Source organism: Bipolaris zeicola (assembly GCF_000523435.1).
Source record: "Bipolaris zeicola 26-R-13 unplaced genomic scaffold scaffold_114, whole genome shotgun sequence".
Classification (NCBI taxonomy): domain Eukaryota; kingdom Fungi; phylum Ascomycota; class Dothideomycetes; order Pleosporales; family Pleosporaceae; genus Bipolaris; species Bipolaris zeicola.
The window spans coordinates 25,014-44,201 of NW_006912163.1; the positions used below are offsets into that span (position 1 = coordinate 25,014).

General features: G+C 52.2%; 8 protein-coding genes across 8 annotated transcripts; 3 read left to right on the top strand and 5 right to left on the bottom strand.

Annotated features, from left to right (window-relative positions):
* Positions 1 to 769: 769 nt before the first annotated feature.
* COCCADRAFT_68595 (uncharacterized protein) lies at positions 770 to 2,670 on the top strand (the record flags this gene model as incomplete). Its single annotated transcript, XM_007715730.1, has 3 exons — positions 770 to 1,047; positions 1,319 to 1,359; positions 1,406 to 2,670. Coding segments are annotated over 3 exons (1,584 nt in total), but the record flags the coding sequence as incomplete, so codon positions are not given.
* A 387-nt stretch (positions 2,671 to 3,057) lies between these two features.
* Positions 3,058 to 4,195, bottom strand: COCCADRAFT_100400 (uncharacterized protein; the record flags this gene model as incomplete). Its single annotated transcript, XM_007715731.1, has 4 exons — positions 3,058 to 3,341; positions 3,412 to 3,960; positions 4,024 to 4,075; positions 4,151 to 4,195. The coding sequence occupies 4 exons, from the start codon at positions 4,193 to 4,195 to the stop codon at positions 3,058 to 3,060; spliced, it is 930 nt and encodes a 309-aa protein (XP_007713921.1).
* A 489-nt stretch (positions 4,196 to 4,684) lies between these two features.
* Positions 4,685 to 7,721, bottom strand: COCCADRAFT_6394 (glycosyltransferase family 35 protein; the record flags this gene model as incomplete). The annotated part of the gene is made up of 8 exons (XM_007715716.1): positions 4,685 to 5,104; positions 5,154 to 6,074; positions 6,103 to 6,206; positions 6,256 to 6,479; positions 6,526 to 7,063; positions 7,116 to 7,193; positions 7,245 to 7,446; positions 7,530 to 7,721. 8 exons carry the CDS (start codon positions 7,719 to 7,721, stop codon positions 4,685 to 4,687), a joined length of 2,679 nt encoding a protein of 892 aa, XP_007713906.1.
* A 1,312-nt stretch (positions 7,722 to 9,033) lies between these two features.
* COCCADRAFT_100456 (uncharacterized protein) lies at positions 9,034 to 10,133 on the bottom strand (the record flags this gene model as incomplete). Its single annotated transcript, XM_007715732.1, has 2 exons — positions 9,034 to 9,581; positions 9,893 to 10,133. The coding sequence occupies 2 exons, from the start codon at positions 10,131 to 10,133 to the stop codon at positions 9,034 to 9,036; spliced, it is 789 nt and encodes a 262-aa protein (XP_007713922.1).
* Positions 10,134 to 10,521: 388 nt separating this feature from the next.
* On the top strand, positions 10,522 to 10,824 carry COCCADRAFT_27571 (uncharacterized protein; the record flags this gene model as incomplete). The annotated part of the gene is made up of 1 exon (XM_007715719.1): positions 10,522 to 10,824. The coding sequence occupies one exon, from the start codon at positions 10,522 to 10,524 to the stop codon at positions 10,822 to 10,824; it is 303 nt and encodes a 100-aa protein (XP_007713909.1).
* A 2,348-nt stretch (positions 10,825 to 13,172) lies between these two features.
* On the top strand, positions 13,173 to 13,778 carry COCCADRAFT_100394 (uncharacterized protein; the record flags this gene model as incomplete). The annotated part of the gene is made up of 1 exon (XM_007715733.1): positions 13,173 to 13,778. The coding sequence occupies one exon, from the start codon at positions 13,173 to 13,175 to the stop codon at positions 13,776 to 13,778; it is 606 nt and encodes a 201-aa protein (XP_007713923.1).
* An 829-nt stretch (positions 13,779 to 14,607) lies between these two features.
* Positions 14,608 to 15,504, bottom strand: COCCADRAFT_100392 (uncharacterized protein; the record flags this gene model as incomplete). The annotated part of the gene is made up of 2 exons (XM_007715734.1): positions 14,608 to 15,143; positions 15,201 to 15,504. 2 exons carry the CDS (start codon positions 15,502 to 15,504, stop codon positions 14,608 to 14,610), a joined length of 840 nt encoding a protein of 279 aa, XP_007713924.1.
* A 1,179-nt stretch (positions 15,505 to 16,683) lies between these two features.
* COCCADRAFT_100418 (uncharacterized protein) lies at positions 16,684 to 18,086 on the bottom strand (the record flags this gene model as incomplete). The annotated part of the gene is made up of 3 exons (XM_007715735.1): positions 16,684 to 17,319; positions 17,370 to 17,833; positions 17,888 to 18,086. The coding sequence occupies 3 exons, from the start codon at positions 18,084 to 18,086 to the stop codon at positions 16,684 to 16,686; spliced, it is 1,299 nt and encodes a 432-aa protein (XP_007713925.1).
* Between the last annotated feature and the right edge of the window lie 1,102 nt (positions 18,087 to 19,188).

Genomic DNA, 19,188 nt, shown 5'->3' on the forward strand with positions numbered 1-19,188 from the left:
GGCAACAGAAAGAGTAGTCGGCCCACTTGCACAGCAAAGTCTCTGATACAATTCAAAACTGCGAGAAGCATGGTAGAACAATATTCAATGATTGACATGTCAATTTGTAGGTGAGTGAAAAAAAAAATGACAGCTGTGTCATATAAATTCAGCATCCAACCAGCAATGTGGTAAGGGTATTCAGTGAGCTTCCATGGCTTGCAACGTGACCAAGGTCAACACATTCGATTTTGATCTCAATTAATCGTCGTTCGACAAACGGACGTCTAATCCTCTGATCAAACAACACAACGATATTCCCTATGCACGAGAGAGCCAAGGATACATGGATAGGGCTAGACGATATTCTACCGGCGTCAGTGACAGTTCACGATCTTATTAATAACCTTCCCACAGAGGCCATGATAATATGGTACAAACACCCGAGACAAGTATTGGCGCGCTCCATTACTGCAACATTGCTGAGCAATAAGAACTTCTCCAGCCATCCTCGGGATACGCGGGTCAATTTTTCAACATCGACAAACGGAGCGCTGATAACAGGTTTCTAATCTTCATTCCCCATGGCTGTTACAAACGGGCAATTCACAGACCATTCTGAGATATGTTGCTCCCTTCACTTTCACCACCTTACCCTCATCGACTGTGAGTCAAAGCCACAGTGACCGCACACGCACAAACGCCACCGGCTTCCCATCAAATACTTCCCATCTCCGAGTCTCTTCTACACCTTTCCATGCACCGATCTTCCACCAATATGTCCACCAATATGTCCGCAGTCAAGTCAGAGAACAACGAGTGGTCTCCCCAGACCGTACTCCAATCAACCTACTCGTTTTTTTCTGAAACCCCTCCGTCGCTCATGTTGGAGAACCGAGAGCCTTCACACAATACTTCTTCAGTCCTAGCCGGCGAGGTGGGAGACGTGAGGCCCTGCAACCGAGCAATCAATCTCGGATTACCACCTCTTCGCATGACCAGCAACACTGCTCAGAACAACTATCTTCGCGATGCCAGACTGGCCGATTATTTCTCGCCACATCCACGGTAAGACACTCTTTTCCATTTCGTTACCCCTTCCCTCTCCGCAAAGCACAATATCTATTGTGAAATCCATGTCCGAAAACGTCTATGCTGGCTTTTCGAGGTTCGATCATTGACGGATTGGCAAATGATCGAATGCGTGCAAAGTAACAACAAAGGCAAAGTATAGAGTGTGGGAGAGCAGTGTTTTCATGTCCATAGCGACATCAAATTTGCTGCCAAGGGCGGTTGCCATGGCAGTCTGCAAACAAAAGAGTACTAACCAGCCCAATAGCGGTGGACAGCCTCCTGCCTACCATGCTATGAACGGACAAGGTAAGTCTTCTCAATTCGTATCTTCAGCAAGACTGACGTTTCACAGAGCAAACTCGCAACCCGTCGGTGCCTCAGCATAACTCCCAGAACACGTCTCAGAAAATGGCTCCAGAGATGATCGGTCTCAAGAAGAACCTCAGCACCTTCAACCAAAACGCCAACAACTTCGCGATCGTCCAGGCACACCTGTTCAACTCATTGAACGCACGCCTCGTCAAAGCTGAATATGAGCGCGACTGTCTCCGGGCAGCCCTCTCTCAGTACCAACACCAGCAGCCCGGCAGTCGTATGAGCACACCACAAACTGCTCCTGAGTTTGGCAGTCGCATGGCTACACCACAAACCGCCCCAGAATTTGGCCATGCATCTCTCTTCCGCGACGATGGCGAAGACGCACAAATATCCAGTCCCACCAACACTCCATGCAAGTCACCCCAAAAGCCCAAGCACTTCTACAGCAGTCCCATCCAACACAACACCAGCTCCACCCCCTTCGGCTCCAAGCTCACCGGCAATAAGAACCAAAAGAAGCAACAAACCAAAGCCCGCAAAGACCTGAAAATCAAAGTCCCCGGTCAACTCACTGTGGGCAACCTGACCACAGGTCACCACCACCACCACTCCACTACCGCCAGCACGACAACCACGACAACCCTCACCTCCCCCCTAACCCCGGGTCGTATCGGTCCCCCAATCCCACACCCACCCCGCCCCACAACCATAATCTCCAAGCGCAAAATCCACAACCTGGAAAAACTGCTTCCCCCAGCCACGGCCCTAATCCCGCTCATGCCCCTAACCGACACCGAGATAATCGTGTACTTCTTCCAATCCCTCGCACGCCCCATCGTCTCTCTGCGACTCTACGCGCGAAACTGGGGTCCCTCCAACATCTGCGACACGCTGAACGCGCACCGCGCCATCCAAGGCGGATACCTGCGCAACACGGCGAGCGTAAAGTGCACCACCGCCATTAAGCGCGGTAAGGAGCGATTTGGAGAAGCGTGGGCGGATGAGTTGCGCGATGTTTTTGCAAATGCGGATGATATCCACGCGACGGATTTGATGCAGTTGAGTGAGGAGGAGAAGGCTCAAGCGGCGGATTTCAGAGTCAGGGATTTGAGCAGGGAGTTGAAGATGCATCCGAGGGGTGGGGTGGATGGAGGCGTCTTTACCGAGTGTGTAAAGTGGTGTGTGGAGAGGAGGGCCGGGTATACGTTGGGGAATGTGCATGAGTTGGCGTTGGCGTTGAGGAGGGGGGAGGAGCCGGATTTGAGGGAGGAGAGTGAGGAGGAGGAAAGTGGTAAGGATGAGGATTCTTGAGGTTTGCTGTTTCGGCTTGAAAGCTTCACTCTCCTTGGTTGAGGGTCTTGGTGATCCTCGAGATTGAGACACATCAGTCTCTTATCGTGGTTTGTTTGGTTTTTTTGTCCTTTTTCATCATCCGTTACTACGCCTTGAGCTGGCACGATAATTGTAATGGCAGGAGGAAATTTGTCTGGAATTAAGATATCAAGTAGGATGCATTAGAATAGCAATGCATGCAAATTGCTGATTGAAGAGCGTTTGTTGTGAATACTTTTTTCAGAATACTTACAAGTCAGTCAAACAGTATTTCCCAGGACGAAAAAATGACATGGAGGAAATTGATCCTCCTGTACCCTTCCAGACTCTCATGTCATCACTCCCACATATCCATCAACCCATAAGCATCATCAACATCCCACCCTTACCATCCGAGCCCCCATCCGCGGTTCCCTTACCCGCATCTTTATCCGCACCCTTGTTCGGTCCCACAGGACTCGTAGCCGCAAAGAACAGCACCTTGATCGCAATCGCAAATCCAGCATGCAGCACGACGACCACAACGAGCAGAATCTTGGACGTCTTCGCCTCAGTAGTGCTAAGCACGGGATAAAGGTTCCTGAGGAGAAACGCAGCGCTAAACGCAAGACCGACTGCTACAACCGTAAAGTTGACAACTGTTTTCATCCATTAGTTTCCCTCGGACCCAAACCCAGAAACAAAGGAACGGAAGAAAGAAGAACTTACTCCCCCACGGACTCCACGCAATCAGCGCAACCGCAATCCACACCAAATTCGCATACCCATAAAGACAACAACACTCGAGTAAATTCGCACTCTCACTCCCATACCACTTGAGCACCCCCCAAAGCCCCACGGGCACAAACGCCGTATATCCATACACCAATCCCGCAGCCCCACTCAACAGTTTAAAATCATACGCAAAATGCTCCTCGCCCTTGAGCGCAAGATACTGATTAATCGTACCCGTCAAAAACAAGATAACAACAACGGTAGTAGCAATCCACACGGGGCCGTACAAATCCGGGTTTCCCTCGAGGACGTCGAGGAAGTTGGCGCGCGGGTAGATGGTTGCGACGCAGCGGCGCAGGACCTCGGCGGTGTCGACGTCGAAGGCTTGGGCGTAGAAGTTGAGGGACCAGAGGTAGTGCTTGCGACCTCCACTGCTGCCGCTGTTGTCACCGGCGGTGGCGGGGCCCGGGAGGAACGAAGTCGAGGTGGAATCGGGTTGAATTTTTGGGGCACCGCGGCCGGAGGAGGGTTGTGTATCGAAATCTGGAGGGAGGGGGAGGGTTAGTTAGGGGGTTGAATTGTATAATGCAGGAATCGATTGCTTACTGGAACTGTGGAATTCGAGGTCCTCTTGCAAGTCTGTGTGGCCTAGGTCGCCCTGTTGAAGTGAGTTGTCAGCTTGCGCATTTGTACAGTACATGTTGCTCTGGAAGAGCATTCAAATCAGACGTACCTCTTGGTCCACATCAACGACAACATCGTATCCTCGATTCGCCATGTCTCGTCGCTGTTTTGCTTCTTTTGAAGCACTGGTATCGTGTGTCGCGGCGGAGCTTTCGTCGCAGAGCGGCCAGATTGCCTAGATTGACGTCGCGCGTCGTAGTACGCGACCCGTGCGTAAGCTGGTCCTGCTGGGGTGTGGGGGACTATACTTGATTCGGAGCAGGCATAGTTCAGGGTCTAACGGTCCTCACTCGCTCCCCATCAATTGTCAAAGTGCCTGCCATTACGAAAGGATTGTACTACTATCGCCTTATTCTATATTATTTGGCTGTCAAAACTTGCTAGTTGGTTCAGGAAACAGCATATTCATTCTATAATACACTTCAACGAGCGACAGGCTGTAATCATTGTTCATGACACATATCTTTCATTCATGATTACCGTTGTAAGGTGTACGAAAAAGAAAACAAGTCTAAGACTCTAGCTGCATAGTCTTGTAACATCTACAATAGACGGCCTGCCTACCTTCTGTCCTAGATCCCGTTTACGGGGCTGGCTCGCTCTTGACCTGCAGAGGCTCAACGTTCCAGATAGCCTCTGCATACTCGTCAATACACCTGTCACTCGAGAAGAAGCCCATGCGAGCAACAGTGGTGATGGTTTTGGTGGTCCACTCTTCGGTGTTCTTGAAGCTCTCGTCAATGAGCTCTTGCGTCTGGACGTACGACGCAAAGTCGTCTGATACAAGGTAGTAGTCGCCATGGTCAACAATGCCGTTGACAAGCGCAGAGAACTGGTCGGCATCGCCAAACGTGTTGTTTCGAATGGCATCAAAGACATTGGCAAGCGACGGGTCCAGCTTGTACTGCGAGTACATGTGTGCGTGACGAAGGTCCTCGACATCTTCGGCCAAGTTACCGAAAAGGAAGATGTTCTGTTCGCCAATCTCACGGGTAATCTCAATCTATCCAGAGGTCAGTCGAAGTAATCAGATTTTTAGCACAAAAACTTACATTGGCACCGTCGCATGTTCCAATAATGAGACCACCGTTGAGGCAGAACTTCATGTTACTGGTACCAGACGCCTCAGTACCAGCCGTCGAGATGTGCTCGCTAATGTCGCTGGCGGGACAGATGATCTCTGCTTTGCTGACATTGTAGTCGGCCAAGTAAATGACCTTGAGGGCATCGCCGACATCCTTGTCGTTGTTGACAACCTCACCAACCTTGTTGATGAGGTGAATGACTGTCTTGGCCATCCAGTATCCTGGAGCAGCCTTGCCACCAAAGATTGACACACGAGGTGTTAGCTTCTGGCGCTCTTCTGGGGACATGGCTTTGATCTGGAGGTAACGGTGGATGACACCGAAAATGTTCAGTTGCTGGCGCTTGTATTCGTGGATACGCTTGACCTGAACATCAAACAACGCTGATGGATTGACCTTGACACCGTTGTGCTCCAGAATGTGCTGTGCAAGTCGCACCTTGTTGGCGTACTTGATGTCCTGGAACTCCTTGCGGAACTCCTTGTCGTCCACGTATGCTTCGAGCTTGTTGAGCAGCGTGAGGTCCTTGAGGAACTCGTATCCGCCCAGTTTCGAGGCAATCAATGCTGACAGCTTGGGGTTAGCCTGGTGAAGCCACCTTCGCGGAGTGATGCCGTTGGTGACATTGGTGAATTTGTCAGGACCGTAAATTTTAACAAAGTCTTTGAAGATGGTCGTCTTGATCAAGTCAGAGTGCAGCTCAGCTACTCCGTTGACCTTGTGTGAGCCGATCAAAGCCAGGTAGGCCATGCGGACCATCTTTGGCTGCGACTCTTCAATGATGGACACACGTCCGAGCATTTCGCGTTCCTTGGGGAAAGTCCTCTCAACGAATTGGAGGAAGTTGTAGTTGATTTCATAGATGATCAAAACTGATGTCAGCAGTGTCTGAGGATAGTGATGGATTTCACCTTACCTGAAGGTGTCGGGGAAGGAGGTGCTGCATAAGCGGGACGGACCACTTCTCAAGCGCTTCGGGTAGGACAGTGTGGTTGGTGTATCCAAACGTCTTCTGGACAACTGTATTTTGTTAGCTTTACACGGCTTTCATCCTAATCTCGAGACTTACTGTTCCACGCATCATCCCAGTCAAGTCCCTCAATATCGACCAGTATCCTCTGGAGCTCGGGAATGGCGAGTGTCGGGTGGGTGTCGTTGAGCTGGATGGCGACCTGGTTGGGGAATTCCTTCCACGCGCGCTTGCTCTTCTTGAAACGTCGGACAATGTCGTAGAGCGAGGCCGCACACCAGAAGTATTGCTGCTTCAAGCGGAGCTCCTTACCGCGGTCGAGGCTGCCCAATGTCAGTCACATGTTTGATAATTTTTGAGTATACTCACTTGTCATTGGGGTAAAGAACCGCCGATATGGTCTCAGCACGCTGTTGCTCGGCCACTGAGCTCTCGTACTCGCCAGAGTTGAACTTTTGGAAGTCAAACTCGCCGCTAGCCGCTTTGCTACCCCAGAGACGAAGGTTGTTGCAGGTGCCAGTCTTGTATCCAGGTACTGGTACATCAAAAGCAACAGCTTGAACAATCTCACCGCCCTCCCAGGAGCTCTGCTGCTTGCCCTCGTCATCCTGCCAGCGGTTGACATGGCCGTAGAACTGCACGTCGACGACAATATCGTGACGCTGGAACTCCCACGGATTGAAGTCCAACCAGTAGTCTGGAACCTCGACCTGGTATCCGTCCACAATCTCCTGTTTGAAGATACCATAGCGGTAACGTAGACCGTAGCCCCAAGCTGGGTAGCTTAGCGAGGCCATTGAGTCGAGGAAGCAGGCGGCAAGACGTCCAAGACCACCGTTTCCGAGAGCAGCGTCGTGTTCTTGCGAGATGATGTCTTCCATACGGAAGCCGAGATCGCTAAGACCCTCTGTATGAGCGTTAGAGAGTGTGCGTTGCACAATTTGGAATGTCCGACTTACTGGTGGCAGTTTCTTTCTGCTCGACATTGAGCATAGCATTGTCTAATGCGCGTCCCATGAGGAACTCAAGAGAGAGGTCTAGTCCTGTCAGCCAATTGTTTTATACCATATGCCTCGAGGTCTCTATACAGTATACACGCTTCTGATCAGCAAATGTCTGGCTCTGTTGTGTCTTGTTCCAGTCGAGAACTAGGCGGTCACGGAAGGCCAGGGCGGTTCCGGCGTAGGCGGCAGACTCATCGCAGTTGAAGAGCGAACGCGCGAGGGTCGTCTCGATATGGCGAACGGTATCTTTTGTGAAGTCATCTGGGGTGGAGAAGGGCTTGGGCATCTGTTTGGGGTGATTAGTATGCACACTGATACGGACTTGCAGCACAGTTTGCAAAGACTGGCGTCAAAGGCCAATTGACTTACAAATTTCCTCCATGCCTCACGCTGAGGCTCTGGGATGCTTGCTTCGACGCTCTTGATCTCGCTGGGACCAAAGCCAGTGACGGTCCTCTTGTGCTTTGGGCGGCTAAAGGCGGGTCCAATGGGTCCCTTGAGATCGGCAAGCGGGGCACTGGTTGAGGGCTTCCGCTCGCGGGGATTGGGGTTTGCAGCCATGATGGTAGGATGAAAGGGGGGAGGAGGGGAAAGTGGGAGAAGAAGGTCAATGGGGGAGAGGAGAGAGGATGGGAGATGAGGTGACACGACTTCACGCAAGGGAGGAGGTGAGGATCAGGCTGGCATGGCGGCAGTCTAGGGCGTATGGGATATATCAGGAGAGCAAGAGCAATGGCGGCTAGTGAATCGCGGGGAAAGCAATGGAGCCCAGTATCTAGAGGCGCTGCTGACAGGCAGCATCAAGCTGTTGAGCTCCGTCGCATGCATCTTGTATGCGGGCAGCTCACGAACCAGTACAAAGTGGGGTAAGCAGCAACCCCACGAACCCGTTGTCCACCACTGAGCCAGGTCGTGACAGACGACGTGCCCAATAGACCCATGCATACACGTCCCTTGGCGCGAGTGGTGCGCGTAGTAGCGTGGTTGCGTCGTGGTTCCCATGGCCATATTGGAACGAAGCTGACGTCGACGTGCCCCTCTTGGGCCAAAATGCCCCTCCATACCATGGCTTCATGTGGGCATGTGTGTGTGTGTGTGTGTATATGTGTGTACGCATATATACTATAGGTGTGCATTGTATGCACCATCTCTGTCGTATTCCTTGCAGATGTCTCGATGAAACATCAAAAGCTTGTGTGCAATGGAAAACAGCTCGGGCCGGCTCCAAATGCTGTTTTGCTGTGGAATCGAAAAGTAATTTCACATGTCCTCATGTGGCTTGACGGTGGAGAGTGGCGCAAGCTTCCCATAACGGGACTAGTGTTGAAAGTCTGCAGCCTCGCCGTCGTCACAACAATCAATCAATCCAAAACACACGTGACAAGCGCCTAGCCAGAATTTATTGTCACCCTAAACGCGTTTACCAACCCTGAACCAAACGACACAAGTTGGCACAATGTAAAAAAAACAAAATACAGTTCAAGGCAATGAATTGTCTTTTGCAAGTCCATGACCTGCTCACTACGAATATCAATACTGCTACTGAACTACCTCTCTACCGTGGGTATTTTTTTGATACATGCAAAATAACAGAGGAACACAATCCGAAAATCCGCCCGTCTACTATATATATATATATATAAATCCACAGTGGTCCACTTTGTCGGGACCGTACAAGTCGACGTGGCCGGGGCTGCCCGGCCCAATGCACGCCAAAATAACAAAACGCCCAAGGATGCGCAATGCGCACCATCATTAAAATGTTAGAAGCGCCGGAAGGATGGGGTATCGTGAACAGAGCCAGCTAAATGGAATGGATGTAAGCATGTGGAATTAGACAAGGTTCGTTTCGCGTAGAAATGGTGCCGTATGCTCAGGGGCTGGGTTCTGGTGTCTGTACGCCATGCTGCCAAATGGCTGCGCCCTGCAGCACGATGGCCATATTGCGTCGGCGAGGCTCCTTGCCAACAGTCTCTGGTTGGGTTGCAGAAAGTACTGGTGATGGGTTGCTTGGTTGCATGTTCTTGAGCCTGCGCTGCACCATGTCGTTGGAGATGCGTGACAGGCCGTAGTCCATGTCGTGGAGTATGGCCCTCATGGTTGCCTCGATTTGCTGCACGCTAAAGGCACCGTTGCTCTCCTTGATGCTCCAGTGCCGTGATGACCTCATCCGGTCGACGAGAAAGCCGTGTGCGAGCGATAGCGAGGCCAGTACAATAACATCCGGACTAAGACGCGTGGCAAGAGAATGCCTCCAGGTGCCTGCAAAGCGGCTGCTCAAGCCGTCCAAGATGCATGCTGCAAACGCCACAATGTCGTCAGGCAGGCCGGCTCGCGTCAAGAAACCTTGAATGACGGATGCATGAGGGCGGTGTGTGGAGACGTTGAGCGGGACGAGGTTGGCAAGGTGGGTTGCGTAAGCTATTGATAGTACGTTAGCATTAATGCCGAGCAGCAACCAAGGCAGTTGACCCCCTGGCTTGGGTAATGGACAAAGGGATGAGCGAGGAAAGAAGTTGGGAGATCGACAGGGACGCCTGGGAAGAGTGGAGCTGGGATGTTGAGTTTGGATACAAGCGTGTGCAATGAGGCGACGTGGGCCAAGAAAGCGTATGCAGGGAAAGTCCCATGTGCCGCCCGGTCCGACTAGGCCAGGGGAACTGGAGACGGATGTTTGGGCAAAACAGAACGGGCGGTACAGAGAAAACAGAGGCGAATGGGGGTGTACTGACCAAGTTGTGTTGGACAAGCGATGACGTCGGGCGGTGGTGTTGTGCTGGCCTGTGATGACTGTGACGTCTGGAAGGTCCTGTTCCATGTTGGGGTTGATGGCCGGGCTGGAGTGGGTTCCTTAGCCGGGGGAGGGGTGGGGAGGTTCGACAGTGGGACGCAGCTCGCAAAGTACTTGTCCAGCTCTTCGTCGGTCATGTCGCTGATGTCGCTGTGCATCGAGAGGGCTGGAGAGAATTCCATTGTGTCGGTGGTGGTTTGTTTGCTTGCTTTTTTTCTTTTGTGTTGCTGGGTTGCGCTTGTCTTGCTCTCTTTTTGTTCAACCGTGGATGGGGTTGTGCATGTGCATGTGCATGCGCATGTAGTGTAGGCTTGTTATATAGTATGTAGCTATGAGCGTGTATGTTCCGAGCGAGTGACGGAGGGATGATGGCAGGAAACAGAACCAAATAGGCGGGTTTGCAATGTCGTCGGCGGGGAGAGGAGCGCAGTGAAGGAGGGCATCGAGGCAGCTATATACAGGCGCATGCATCCGAGTAATAGGGCTCGCCTCAGGCCGAGACGGTGAAAGTGGGAATGGGTAGCGTGGCTCGCTAGCGGGTCCCCTGTCTTGTCAGGGCCACCGTAGGCAATGGCCGTCTCACAGGCCAGCAGCACCGCAAGAAGGCTCCCGATGGCGTGTGCTGCTGCTGCTGCTGCTGCTGTTGCTGCACCTGCTGCGAACCAACACGCCCCACGCCCACGCTTGGTGCTGATGGCGCCAGCCCGCCCATGGCAAATGCTGCAAAGCTCGTCTCCCATCTGCCACCGGCCCATGCAGCCAGCACATCCTCATCCATCTCCAAAGCCTTCTTCCAGATTGCACGTGCAGCCACCCTCTGGTCGAGACCATGTCGTGACCGCATCCTTCCTCGCTCGACATCCACCACGCTGATCTACGTACACTACAACCACTTACCATCTTGATCTGTGTCCATGTGCGTCTCCATCCCACCGCCGCTGACCATGTCGATCCAGCTCGTCACGTGCTCAGCCTGCTAGCTCACTTCCCGTCTACCTGGATTCTTTGTACACGTCGGTCGTGTCGAACACTACATTCACACACAGACATACTACACACAGGTACTACAACGCAATATGCCGCCAACCACAACCCTTGCATCGTCATCCAACCTCGCAAATCGTCGTCCCGAGAAAAAAAGCTTGTGCCCTCCCGCCCGGAACGTTTAGGCCGACCCCTCCCACGACGACCCGGGTAGCTATGGCATGCATCAGCGCTACACTACTGCGAGCACATTATTGCCATCCATCCATCCATTCATCTGCATCTTCACCCCTCATGCGGAACATGCCACCACCGCCCTCTTTACCCGCATTCCCGAACCTGCTGCCTCTCTATCCCGCTCTTTTACATACGGCTCTTACACATGTACACATGTCAGCCCTTGGCCATGCCCGCTGTCAAGTGCCCTGCATTAGCATTCGATAAAAAAGTATCCCGTCACGCCACGCGCTGATGCCATCCAAGCAGCCAGCACCTGTTCCCTCACCGCCATGTCCCGTACCCGTGAGCACGTACACACGGCGCGGTACGCTACTAGTCGCGAATACGGCTGCGTCGGTTCCCTTCTATCTCTGCATCTTCCCAAGCCTTGTCTGGACAAAAAGGGGCGACTTGCCTCACCAAAGTGTGCCGCAAACCCCACATCCAAGCTCTGGGGCGCAGCACTTTCTAAACCTTCTTTGGCTCATTACTTACCCGCTTCTCCTTACAGAAAAGTGGCCTGCGCCTCACAAACCATGTTCTGATCTCTCATGAGTCGCTACTTATTGTTTGCCAAACAAAAAAAACTCGACTAATTCGTCACTTGCCTCGGAGCGCTCGGATGTCGCGGCGCTGCATCTCGGTTTCAACATCTCGTATCGCTGTTTATTTTCTCCGGTAGTGCTACGGGGCCCTTGTGGAGCTTTCCAATACTTGCACGCACAGAGCAAAAAACTCACAGACAACAAATTTCCATACTTAGCACAATGGCAGGTCGTTAAACTGTAACCCGGCCTGTGCGTCCGTTCGCCGTGGCCATGTACGCGCTGCGCCCGACCTAATTGCTATCGATACTACCCACCTCTAGTAGCTTCGTGCCTGCGGCCACATTCCGCCGTACTATGTATGCACTTGCCAAATAAATCGCCAAGCGTTGCGGCCTCAGGAATCGCGATCGTAGTCTAGAGTCTTCGCTTCTCTGCATATGCAGACGTACATGCTACACTCAATTTACTCGACAGTAATCCGATGAAGCTAACGCCCAAGATGGAAAAAAAAGGCTCTTCATAGTTCTGGACTCCGCCGGGCTTCTCCGCGGCCCATACTACGGCATCACCTTCCTTTTGTTCGGGAAGTCTGACGAAAGTCTTTGAACGTCGAGAATTGCGTGTTGAATGGGTTGGGATACGTCATTATCCACATGTTCGCACGCTAGAAGAGTTCTCTCTGCACCTAGTACACACCAGGGCCAGACGACTACGTTTCAGTTACAAACACGTCTAAACTCCACGGCAGATGCCACAAGTTCGAAGAGTCCGTCTACACGCCTCATCCACCATGTGTATAACAGACACGTCTTTTCTGTCGTCATGGCCGGTGGCGTTAAACCTAGTTGCTTTCTCGCTCCTATTCCCAAGTCCAAACCCTAGCCTTCCAGACTTTGTGAGAATCTAGAATCCCCGCTGCCATCATCACCATCGCTGCGAAATTTGGTATGCTACGCTTGCAATACTACTACACCGCAAAGGATCAAACCCGAGTCAATTCCAGACCGCGCCGTGGCTGAAAGGAGTGTGGAAATTAGCAACGACTCTCTCTCTCTCCCTCATCAAACTTTGTTTCCTCCGACCTGAGCAAAGTCCAGACTTTTTGGCCTTTTTCCAAATGCCAATACTACATGTTCAGCCCCTTGACCATGTATGGTGCGATCCCTTTAATTTACGCAACTAGAACGGTAATGTATATGTACTATATGTCTGACTTGCTAGTAAAGTATCTAGGCTCCGGTGGCTAACAATTGCGAGTCGTACAGAGGAGACTTGGCATTAACTGACTTGTGTTTTATTCTTCAAATACATTTCTTCCTTTCCTTCACAATATCCCGCACAAGTCCTTCTTTGATGATTATCCGATTCCGCAAGGCCGGAGCCGCGACCTGCCGTCCTCCTTCTGGGTTAACAACAGGATAAATACGCTAGATGCAAACAACATGTATAATTAATTAAAGCAAATAACCCATGTATAGATTTCTCACCCCCACGGAAAATCGCAAACAAACCCACGTTCCTATATTCCCAGCCTTTTACTCGCCAACTTACCTAATCCAATACATTCCTTTCTTTCCCCTCTACTTCCGCCTTTCGCCTTCCGCCTTGAACATCCCGTACCCATCTCTCCACCACCCGGCCACATTTACACATGCACGCACTTATCCTCCCCACCCCCACAAACCCCGTAAAAAGCAAATCATACCTCCCCCCCCTTCCAAAACTTCCATCCTATATGCCCACCTCGTTCCAACCCGTTCCCCCCTCTTTTTGCACCGAAAAGAGGAACAAGAAGAAGTCCCCCCCAAAAAAGCCAAAAACAAAAAGCACGCACAAAAAAAAGGTAAGAAGAAAAAAAAAAGAGTTCCCCCGACGGTACCACGGTTAGAAACGAAAGTAATGGTCCCCCCCCCCTTCTCCCCACACGGCCCGGAATCGGAACCCTGCATCTTATTCCTTTTTTTCTTTGCAACTTTTTTTGTTGGTTCATTTTTCCGCTGCTGGCTCCGGTATGTACACTTTATGCGGGTACTGAAAAGCGAAATGTACATCAAAGTGCAATGCAAATCTTGGTAAACTCCGGTGGTGGTCGTGGTGGTGGTGCCGAAGAAGAAGGATGGAGCCGGGAGCCGAACCAGCGATGTAAAATACATGTATATATTCGGGAAACCAGTGAGTCGGGAAGATATAACCGCTGATTGATCAAAAGTTTAAAAAAAAACATGCACGTTTGAAGATCCAATATGGAAAAACACCTTTGTTCGTTTGTTCGTTTGGGTGGGGGTTATTGTCTACATTTGAATTGCGATGTGCAACAGACCCAAACATCACATACGGATAGTTTGTAACCCAATACTTTCAGTGTATAAAAGGAAGCCTTTTCTTTTCTTCCAAAAGAGGCAACCAAGTATTCATCTCCACTCAATTAACCACACAATAAAGACTCCAAAATCAATATCAATAATCCTCGTGTATTCATTTTACCTGCGTTTGCGCAAACACTACCATAGACTCTTGACCAGGTAAAAGTTAAAAAAGAAGAAAAAGAAATAGCCACTACTGCGTCGTCCATAATCCACGGACGAGTTCACACTCTCCATCAACATCCTGGAATTGGATGTACACTCTCCTTTTGCTTCTCCGACAATCGTCCGCATTAGACCGCGTGACACCATACACCTTCAGCCTCGCATACACGGGGATATCGCTAATGAACCAAATCTCCTGCGCAAACGCTTTTTCCTTTTTCGACTAGCCTCGCTTCGTGCCAAACAAAAACATGTCTATTGCCATTCATGACTGCCGTACCTTCGTCAGGATTCATACCAAATGACTCCCCCAACAAGTGGCTTGTCGAGCATGGTTGGAGCCAAGGCAAGTCGCGTGTATAATTTTATTTGAACACCTACTGCGCCTTCTTGGGGGCGGCACCGGGCTGACCTCCGACGTACTTGCGGATATCCGTAGCATCAGCAGCTTGACGAACGACAGTCTTGAAGGTACCCCAGCCCTGCTTGGCAGCAGGAGGAGTGCTCTGGTTGGCAAGCTGAGCATCGATGCGAGCAGTGAGCTGGCTGATGGCCTCTTGGACAAAGCTGCTCTGCGCAACGCGGGCACGGAAGAAGACGGTGTAGACAACGAGCAGGATCCACGAGCCCCTCTGGAAGAGGAGGGCAGATCCAAAGACGCGGAACCACAAGAAAATCTCGAGGAGGGCAACAAGCGTCATGGAGCCATCATAGTATTCCTTGACAAACCTGCCGATAGCGTCCGAGGCGGCTGATGCCTGGGGCTTAGCGCCGGCCGGAGCAGCAGGTGGGGGCTGGATAGTGGGCAACAGGTTGGAGCGCACATAGGTAGCGACGTGGAAGATTGAGTAGACGGAGAAGGGAAGGATGGCAAGTGGGATCTGGCGAGAGAAGAGCCATGTGAGGGCCATGACTGGGCTCGAGTTAGCACGTGCTACTGATGGTGGGTGCTGTACTGCCCGGAACTTACTCAAGTATTGCACATTTTCGTCAGTAGCAAGAGCAACAACACCGCTCTGCTTTCCTGCCCTCATGCGGGCACGGTATGCCTTGTAGACGACGATGCCGTACGTGACGCAGGCCGACAGGAAGGCGGTGCGGTAGGAGAATGAGGCCCATCGCGAGGAAAAGTTAAAGGTAATGTAAGACAAGCCGTAACGCAGAGTAGAGAGCAGCAGCGTAACGTGTCCAGCAAACCAGGCGAACTGAAGAGTTTGCGCAAGGGCAGCAAGACGCTGGCCCAGAGGCATCGAGGCTGGCGGTGGGGGTGCCATTGTTGCTATTTAAGCGGGTGTGGCAGCTGTCGTGTGGGCTACGTAATGGGGGGGTACCTTGGTACGTCAGCAGAGAGGAAGAAAGAAGTGTGCAGTGCCAGAAGAGATTCGGAAAATATGCCAAATTGCTGACAATATTCAGCGGCACAATAGAAGAGCGGAGGTGCAATGTGTCCGGAAGGGCGGCTGGGTGCTGCGAGAACAGCTGTTTGTGCCCGGCTCTCGGGACCCGCTCATGATACTCTTCGTGGCTGACTGGCGGGGTCAACTTACCGATACAGATAATGGGTCCGGCGGCTCAGCAAGAGTCGTGGGGTGATGTGTGTTGCAAAAGCAGGATACAGCAGAGAATATGCAGTGTGGAGGGAAAAGGCAGAGGAATGGGGAGGGAAGTGTTCTTAGAAGGACATGGAAAGCGGGCAGTAACCCAGGCTTGGTCGGCGTTTGGGGGGGTGACGACATGGCTAGCAACAATTCTGGGTTGTGCAGGTGGGCGGCGCACCTACCTCACTGCGCCCCTAGCACCAACCGCACCCTGACGATCTCCTCAGCCGCCAGCAACGCCTATCACGCCGGCATCATGGATGCCATATCTACTAAGTACATACTTATAGTAAGTAGTGTACATGACATGTTTGGTGCCCATCTGCCCTGTCCGCGTGTCCTCTTCTCCTACCATCTCTGCACACAGCATCACAGCACACTCACTCACTCATTCACTCACATACACACACACAAGCACATCCTGCCTCAAAGTCTTTTACCCACAAATGAAAATTGCCTAGTGTGATGGTCTGTAGAATACATGAAACGAACATGTCCGACACTCCTCGCTCCGAACTACATCTGCCGAATACTAAAAAATAGGAAAATGCCAAGAAAAAGAAACAAGGGAATCGGAAGGAGCGCAAAGACGTTGGTATCAATCAACAATCCGAACAACTGCACCAAGACGTGACACTGGCATGCGCGGTGCCAAGCGTCGCACCGCCGTGCATTGTCCCTTTTACCGATAGCACCCAGTGGTATCGTCGGCCGCATTATATTAAACAAGGTCTGGTAACGTGGTGTAGAGAAGTGAGAAGGCCAGGGGCGAGGCTAAGGGTAAGGCCAAAGGCTGAGGCGTGATGCGTCCAGAGCGGAAGAGGCCCACCCATCCGCCCACCTGCGTCTCGGCGCTTAGCGGAGCGAGAAGCCCTTTCGCTTGCCCTTCTCTTCGATCGGCCGGCCGGACTCGATGCGCGCCTTCTTCTCTTCGAGCTCTTGTCGTTGTCGGTCCAGCTGGTCCTTCATCTCCTTGTGACGGGCGTACAGCTCTTCCTCGCTCTGGCGCAGCTTGCTTTCTTTTTCCTGCACCTTTTGCTGGAACACCATCTTCATCTCCATCTCCATCTTCTGGAGCTTGGCCTCGTGCAGCGAGCGCTCCTCCTCTTGCTTGACAGCAGGGTTGACCTCCTTGAACACGCTCGAGTCCTGTTGGATACCCATCTGTGCAAGCTTGTCCGAGCGGTAGTTCTCGTACAAGACGTTGTTGGTGTTTTCCTTGAGCTCCTCCATGTGGGTGCGGATGAGCATCTGGCGGAGCTTGACAAAGTCGCAGTGCTCCTCGTTGTCAACCTCGACCACACCCCAGGGGAGCGCACGTCCGCGGACCTTGCGGCCGTCAACCGTCGTCACCTCCGTGTTGGAGCCGACGACAGCAAAGGGAACCTTGGCCATGATCTCCTGGTTCTCGGCAATCGTCTCCTCGTCGTCAAGCTCATACCGGGGTCCTTCGAAGATCTGGATCTTGTGGTACGCAATGTCGGCAAGAATCTAGACAAGTCAATACAGTCCTAACCACTCGTAAAAAACAAGCTACATACCCTCTTCTTGTAGTTGTCAATCTCATCGTCCGTAACGGTGTCGGCCTTGGCAATGACGGGAATCAGGTTGACCTTGGTGTGGAGCTTCTTCATGACCTCAATGTCAATGGGCTTCAGAGAATGGCCAGTGGGCTGAATAAAGTAGACGACCGCGTGGATGCGGTTGTCAACAATGTTCATGCGGTTGACCTTGTTCTCGGCATCCAGGTATGCGTCGAAACGTTGCTCAATGTTCTTGACAATGGGGTCCCAGGACTCATCGTTGTTGATGAAGTCGCCAAAGCCAGGTGTATCGACAACGGTTAACCTCAGACGAACGCCGTTCTCCTCAATGTCGGCGCTGATGGACTGGATCGACACAGTCTTGGAAATATCCAGACTTGGGGGCTTGCGTTCCTTGGGCGGGTACAGCGACGTGTTGAACAGTGTGTTTACAAGGGTAGACTTTCCGAGTCCAGACTCGCCTGGGACAACACGTTAGTTACACTCGATACCACACGCTGGCAGGTCACACATACCGACAACCATGACGTTGAAGTTGAATCCCTTGCGCACACTCTTGCGGTGCCACTGGTTGGGCAGGTTGGCGAAACCAACATAGCCAGTAAGCTTTCTGCGGACAATGTTCATGTCGTTGGCCATGGCCGCAGCGGCCTTGGGGTTCTTAGCCGTAATGGTGTGGACCGCAGGGTTGGATCCGTTGAATGTCTGATCCATTGGGAAGCCGCTGGAAGAAGCCGGGGGCGATGGGGAGGCACGCGTGGGCGGCGCAGGAGAAGTAGCACCGTTGGATTCTGCACAAAGTGATTAGCCAGGGGCCCAGGGGAAACGGAAAAGCAACCTTGTCCAGCTCAGCGACATCAAGCCGTGACATAGAACTATCATGACTGTTGCCAGGTGTCATATATAGTACTGCCATGGGTGTGTATAATGTATGTGCACATAGGGAGCTAGCGAGCTCCCGGTAGGAGACTGGCGGTGATGTCGCGGAGCCAGTGTGGTTCGACTGGGACAGTCACGTACCCATTGTGGAAATAAAGCAGGAGACGCAGGAAGAGTATCGTCAAGTGAGGGAATCCTGTAGATGAGACGAGGTCAGCAGGCGGTTCTTAGTGCACGAGGGCTGTTGGCCATGCGTGTCGGTGCCAAACAAAAGTGACAACGCGGACCAGGCCGAATGTTGACGAATGAGGAGCAACGAGACGGGCAAGCAGGGACGACGTACCAGTTGGGGGGTAAGGGATGCTGTCGAGTGAGGGATGCACTCAAAGCAATGAATTGAAGAGTTGCCGGAGGCTGCGAAGAAAAATGGCGTGGTGTCCGGAGGCTGCGACGTTGGGAAGAGAAGTCGTGGTGCCGCCAGTCGCTGCGTGGGAGGAAAGGGGTCCGCACAGGGATGGGCGCGATTGGAGCAACGCCAAAGCAATGTGCACTAGACCAAAAATCCCCGCGTCACCAGTCGCAGACAGTGCCGGCGTCGAGTGTCGCTGGAAATAGAAGAAAAAGCAGAGACTGTGGAAGAGGGAAAAGAAGCAGAATACACCGGTTGCCAGGACGAGAGAGAGAGAGACAGAGAGGCAGAGTGCAGCAGTACAGCAGACGCCCTCTTATTGCAGACCATCTCTTGTGCTCCTGTCGTCGGGCTGGAAATGGTAGTCGCAAAGGGCCATGTCTCCACAAGGCAGAAGTCACGTGCGGTTAAATGAGGAGGCACGAGCATCGGCTCTTGGACATTATTACACGCCCGCTGCCTCACGGGCATTTTCTACGGCCGTCATACACCTGGCGTGGCCTGACCATGTCAGATTATAACGCGTCC